Here is a 6,973-nt window from a genome sequence, read left to right as displayed (position 1 = left end):
TTGTGTGACCCAGTTTTCTATTCAAGTGAACGGAAAGGTGTGTTCAAACTTGAACTGCTTTTCATATCCTGCCACAGCATCTCCATGGAGTTCAGGTTGAAAGCGTGATAAAACCGTTCCAATTTTTTAAATTCCATTTTAGCTATTGAGGGCTGACTGACTGGGATTGTTATCTTGCAACATGTGCTTCACCTTCATGTCACAGACTAAAGATTTGAGAGTCTCCATCAGACCAGAATTTCTGTTTTCTGTTTCTTTTATACTGTAAAATACTGTGTATGCCAGATGTAAATAAGACTTCTATCTTTCCAACAGTCTCATTTTGACTCCAGTCCATAACAAGTATTCTTCTCAATTTTGGATGGTCATCAAGGTGATTTGTTGTAAAATTTCTATGAGCCACATTTTATTTGATTCAAGTCATCTGGGGTTTGGATCTAGTGTATCCTTTCAAACAAATATCATAGAAATGAAAAAGTCGGAGTAATAAATGCTACTGTTGGACAATACGGCAAAACAATTTTTGATTCATAACAATGATTGAATGATAGTTCTCATGATAGAATATTAAATGCTAAATATTGTCATCGTAGAATGTTTTCTTGATAGAATGTTCAGGAATGAGATGAGATGAGACGAGATAAACTTTACTGATTCCACAATGAGGAAAATTCACTGTTACACAGTGTTATACAGTTATATTTTGACCAATACCCATCTCTCTCCCACTGCCATGAAGGAGTCTAGGGGGACAGCTACAGACCGGGCCGATAGAATGTTCAGTGTTCTAATAATATACAGTACTGGTCAGTGTTCCCATGATGGAATATTCTCATTGTAGAGTGCTTTGTGACACACAAAGTCAGTTGGGGGTCCATGACACAACATCTGACATCATGTTTTGTAGACAGATGACCACATTCAGTCTCAAAAAATGGGTAGACCTTTTTTCGTGTATTTTTTCCAGTGATTTTATGTGCTGTCTACATAAAACAGGAATTGCAAACAAATCTGTTCTTTTTATTATATATTTCACTAATATTTTTTCCCATTTCTTACTTTCAATTTGGTTGTTGTATTTAAAACGTAAAGTTAAATAACCTGTCGTGTTTCATTTCACCGCAAGATGCAGGTACACAGATTGTTTTGGAGCGCTGCTCCAGCCATCGCGTCATCCTTTTTATTTCCGAGTTACTGCGAAGGCATCATACATGGGCGGAGCTAGCATTGGCCAATAGAATGATCGCCCAGAGACACGTTTAATATATCCGACAACTAACATGTCAGCCTCCTTGTGTAGACAGTAGTTAGTACTGTATGCTATTTTAACGTAACCTCAGATAGTGTAACGATGGTAAGTTGAATGATTAAAAAAAAACCCTGAATGTAACGTTAAACTCGTCTCCAGTTCAGCTTTATATTACACGTTCTGTTTTTCCAGAATAGTGGCATACTGCTGATTAACATTGTATTTTCTGTTCCTTAAAGGCACTAACCTCCCCCCCCACCACCACCACCACCAAAATGAGCGCTAACCCTATAAACTGTGTCAAACTACGTTCTTGTTTTACTTCAGGTTCATGGTGACCCGCAGTCCTCCGGTCCAGAGACCATAGTTCGAATCAGAGGCCCGCTGGAGTTTAAATGTCTGCTTGACAGCAGAGATGGTACGTTCAAGGACCTGTTTTCAAAATGAACACAGCTTGTCAGATGATTGTCCGGTGATAGCCTCCACATCCCTGTGTGTCCAGGACCAGGTGTCCAGGTGGAAAGGTAGCAAGGCTAGACGTTTAGGAGCAGGGTTCAAGTTGTTCTCTCATGGTGTAGATAGGAAGAGAAATGGAGTAGGAATTATCTTGAAGGAGGAGTTTGTTAGGAATGTCCTGTAGGTGTGATATTCATCTTGTTAGTGGATATGCTCCACAGGTAGGATGTGAGCTGGAGGAGGAAGACCAGAGAAGAGGTTTATGGATGTAGAGAAAGAGGACATGAAGGTAGTTGGTGTGAGAGAAGAGGATGCAGAGGACAGGGTCAGATGGAGGGAACTCGCTGTGGCGACCCCTGAAGGGAAAAGCCGAAAGGAGAAGTAGAAGAATACTCAAAGAACATGTGGTACAAGACACTACTGCCAATATGAAAAAGATAAAGAATGTGTATTATGACAGCATGAAGAACAGAAGATCTTTGTGTTAGTTAGTTAGATTTGTGTGTTAGTTTATCCACTGAGGTGAAACCATCTTTTAACATAAAACTGTTCTCAGAATTCTGCCTTTATTCTATGATTTCTCAGATTGCATAATCATTATCATTAATGTCATTCTGAATGGAAGCCCTGATTCATTTCCCGTACACTTTTTCTGTTCTTCTTGAGAAAGTTAAATGTGTGTTGAGCAGAATTACAAATTTTCACTGATAAATAAGATTTTCATTTATATCAAAGTTACAAAGTTAGTATTGACTAATGTCTATTTGTCTGTCTTATCCAGCACTGCAGATGCAGAAAGAAATCTCAAGAACTTTTGAGAAGCTTCACTCTCAGGTGAAATCTGAATCATGTATTTTTACAGTCTGCAACAGTCCTGTTATTATTTGGCCAAATAGAGATGTTTGTGCCACACCTGAAGAAATAACTCCAAACACATCTTGTGAAGAATTACAACAGTGGATACCGTAAGAGCACATTTGAAGAACTCATAGAGGACTTGCCACTTTTCCTGTTTTGCTGAATTTTAATGATGTGTTTTTATTTATTTCAGGACAAATGAACAAGAAAGTGTTGGGAAAAGAGCTGTAAAGAGGAAAAGCAAAAAAAGCCCAGCAACAGTACGTACAAATAAATACTAATTCAACATCTTCTCCAGAATCAGTTTTTAACAACACACTATTTTAATGAGTAAAAGTAAGAGTAAATGTACAGCAATAAACTACATACAGTTGTTGTTCATCAGGATACCATTAGTGACTTTTTTTTCAGGATATAGCTGTTACATCAGAAGAATCATCAAATTTGACACCTGAGTTAATCATTAGTATTTTTTGAGGTAATTCAAATTATTTAAAAAATGGTCTTCATGATCAATTATGCTGATTGTTTTCTCAGTTGACTGTTTTTATGTTCTTTACTATAACTCCATAATACTCAGTTTTTCCAGAAAATAGTTCTAAATCAAAAGATCTGTGTTGCTCATTGTGGCCAATACTACCTGTGCTGTGTTTATACAACATCAGAATAAAGTGATGTTTTAAATGTCTTACTTCATGTTTAAACTAATTGTTCACGAATTGCAGATTGTCTATATGGTATATGTTTGTGCTTATGCTTTAATTATCATTTAGAGTGTCCTTAACCTTTCCCTGATGATGGAGGTAACAAGACCTGGTCCTCTACCAGCTCCAGTCCTCAGCAGAAATGTGCACAAATCCCACTTCTTGTCTACAACTCTTCCAATCGACTGTGTTATCCGTACCACCTGCAATAACACAATCAAAGCGTATGTGTCTCTTTAAGTACTTTATATTGTATATAATTGTCCAAACATACACCTAACATTACCATTAGGAATTGCACATTTTTTCTAACGAAGGAAGCTCTCTGTTTTATTGTTGCAGAACCTTTAAGCTCCTGCTGGAGGCGCTGACACATCAGCTGCATGAGATGGAGAAAGTGATGCTGCAGCACATGAAGGGAGCCAACCTTCTGTTACCTGAACCGCTCCACTTCCTCCTTCCAGACTCTAAAGGACTAGTGACCGTGGTTTACCCTGCAGGAGTACCTGACTCTCAACTAGAGATGCAACGTAAGGTAGGAAGCAGCTATTTAAAATCCAAAAACAAACAAGAGTTTATACGTATAGTACTATAAATTTATATTAGAATATTAAATAAAATCCTTCACCTATTAAAACTAATTATCTTACAAGTTGTTTCTTTCAGCACACAGTGGATCATTGTATTTGCATTAAACTCTAGCTGAACACATACAATTATCTTTGCTTGATGCCTTATTTGTGTCTCCCATATTTTTTTTCTTCTTTGACACAAAATCTGTCAATGTAGGAACTGCATCAACAGTATGAACTCCCAAATGAGTGGCCCTACTTTAAAAGAGCTAATGCTTACCACTTTCCCAATGAACCCTACAAAGACGGTTATCTCCGGAACCCTCATCTGGTCCTCACACAACCCAGCTTGGACAATGGCAAGGTAGAGCAAAGGCCACATCAAACTTTGTCACAGTTGCTTCCCACTTTTGAAGATGGATATTGAGACATTCTCTGAGAGGATTGATATCCATTATTTGTTCATATTTATGCTCGTCTTTTCTCAAGGTGTACTTGGTCCAGGGAATCTACAGCTACTATCACTATATGCAGGACCATATGGATGACAACGGCTGGGGCTGTGCATACCGTTCCCTTCAAACCATCTGCTCCTGGTTCCAGCAGCAAGGCTACGTAGAGAGAGCTGTTCCCACTCACAAGGAGATCCAACAGGTACAGCATGGAGTCTGTGCATGCATAATACTCGGCACAACTACCACAATACAATAAAAGATTCCAAATGGCTGTATTTAATGGGTTGTTATCCATCAAGGCTTTAGTGGATATTGGAGACAAACCAGCAGCATTCGTTGGCTCACGCCAGTGGATCGGGTCCATCGAGATTCAGGCTGTTCTGAACCAGCTGCTTCAGGTGACTTCTAAGATCATGTTTGTGAGGTATGTTGTTTTGATGGTAATGAACAGCAGATTGAGATACTGTGTACACTGTATGTAATATTTACTGTATTGATGATGAAGCTTTCATCTTCAGTCAAGGTTCTGACTTGGCCTCCAAAGGCAGAGAACTGGCCAACCACTTCCTTACTGAAGGGACTCCTATCATGATTGGTGAGCTGGAACTATTTATTTTAGAACTATTTTCAAAATACATTCAGATGATTTGGGCACTTTTTGTTTGACTGCGTACATGGAATTTGCAACCACAACATTTGTCTGTATTAATTTGTATAATACTAGTCTTCACCAAAACCAATACAACCAACAGCACCGGAGCATAGGAAGGATATTAAAAACCAGTCAGTGATCTACCATCAGCATAAACCTTGGATTCAAAATTGAAAATTTAAAGGGACACTTCACCACAAAGTCAAATGGATATATTTACCTTTTTTTCCTAGGCAGATTGTTCTTGTAAGAGTTCCCAGGGTTTGGAGATATCTGTGACAGTGATGTCTGCCTTCCCTTTATAGAATGCATCTGGATGAGGTTCAGCTTCTGAGGCTAACTAATCAGCAATGAATGTTTTATGATCCTTTCATGAAACTTTTCTTCCGACTTTGCAGGAGGTGGAGTTTTAGCTCACACTATTCTAGGTGTGGCATGGAGCGAGACCACTGGGGAGATACGCTATCTCATCTTAGATCCACATTATACTGGAGGAGAAGACTTACAGGTTATCACAGACAAGGTAAAGTTTCTAAACATTTACATTTCTCTTAATAAAGTATATATTGCCATTGATTACAGTCTACAGTTCTTAGTTTGATGTCTTTTGTCCTTTCAGGGCTGGTGTGGCTGGAAACGACCAGATTTTTGGGATCAAACTGCATATTATAATCTGTGTTTGCCTCAGAGGCCAAAGGTCATCTGAGTTCTCCAAACATGTCAAATTTCTTTTGTTATTTGTGACGCATCTGAAAAACCTGTTTGTGTCACAGAAATGTAGTCAGTGTTGCAGATTTGAATGATACCTGCAATAGTGTTAAATAAAATCCAATGACTTCTAAGTCCTTTTCTATCTATTCAGCTGAATATAATGCAAAGATTTGATATTTCAAACTGATAAAAGTCACCTATTTTTGTATATACTCACTCATTCATAATCTCATGCATGCAAAATGTTCCTAAAAATTTTCACAGGTGCACGTTGTGTCACATTACCTGTTCTGTGATATAGTATACAGTTGTTCTGTATTTATTATGAGGAACTATGAACAATATTAAATCTAAAAATCAATGATGCATTGTCCCTGAGTTGGCCTAAGAATAGTTTTCTCTCAAACACTCAAAAATAAAATTAGTCAACCAACTGATGCTTAATTTAAGCTGCTTTACATTCCATTCTTTCTGTTGCAAGAGACCTTATCTTCAAGGTAAAGGTCATGTGACCTTTATGAAATGGTATGAAGATGAATGAATGAATAAACGAATAAACATAAAGGTAGGAACAAAAAATCAAAAATGAGAGAAAAACAAAATAACAACAGCCATAATCAACATAGTGCACAAAAATGGCTACTGTTTTGGAACCTGAGTGAAACGCAATGAACCTGATGGATTTATTCAACCTGTCCTTGGCTCATACTGTTGTTGTAGCTTCCTTTAATCCACCTCTATATTGCCAGTACCAAAACACTCCACTCTGACGTGCCTCAACGAAAACCATTCAGTGGCGCTCACACCCATCATCATCAAAGGCTTAAAGCAGTTGGTTCTGGCACATCTCAAATCCTGTCTGCCCCCCACCTTGGACCCCCACCAATTTCCCTTTCAGAAGAACAGGAGTACAGAAGATGTAGCCTCCATAGCGCTCACTCTGTCCTCTCACACCTGGACAACAGTGACACACATGCCAGAATGCTGCTGTTGACTTCAGTTCAGCATTTAACACTGACATTCCTGCAAAGTTAATAACCAAACTCACAGACCTGGGCATCAGAGCTCCTATCTGCAACTGGTTACTGTACTAGACTTTCTGACTAACAGGCCACAACATTTTCAGTTAGACCTCCATTCTCACCACAAGGCTGTGTCTTGAGTACTCCCTCTTCACCCATCATTGCAGACCTGAACATGACTCCAACTCCATTATCAAGTTTGCGGATGACACCACGGTGATTGGCCTCATCCAGAACAATGATGAGTCGGCCTACAGGGAGAAGGTGGATCGCCTGGCTGTGTGGTGCAGCAAC

The 6,973-nt window shown here is 38.8% G+C and overlaps 1 protein-coding gene across 1 annotated transcript; it reads left to right on the top strand.

The window, feature by feature from the left end:
* Positions 1-1,244: 1,244 nt before the first annotated feature.
* On the top strand, positions 1,245-6,378 carry ufsp2 (ufm1-specific peptidase 2). The gene is made up of 12 exons (XM_068322139.1): positions 1,245-1,354; positions 1,577-1,667; positions 2,487-2,670; positions 2,757-2,823; positions 3,337-3,491; positions 3,610-3,802; positions 4,057-4,203; positions 4,329-4,493; positions 4,594-4,718; positions 4,813-4,889; positions 5,345-5,469; positions 5,566-6,378. Exons 1-12 carry the CDS (start codon positions 1,352-1,354, stop codon positions 5,650-5,652), a joined length of 1,419 nt encoding a protein of 472 aa, XP_068178240.1. The 5' UTR covers positions 1,245-1,351; the 3' UTR covers positions 5,653-6,378.
* Positions 6,379-6,973: the final 595 nt, after the last annotated feature.

The sequence above is a fragment of the Antennarius striatus genome, chromosome 8 (assembly GCF_040054535.1).
Source record: "Antennarius striatus isolate MH-2024 chromosome 8, ASM4005453v1, whole genome shotgun sequence".
NCBI classification, from domain to species: Eukaryota; Metazoa; Chordata; class Actinopteri; order Lophiiformes; family Antennariidae; genus Antennarius; species Antennarius striatus.
Note: the sequence above shows the minus strand (reverse complement) of the source record. Positions and strands in the feature narration are given on the sequence as shown.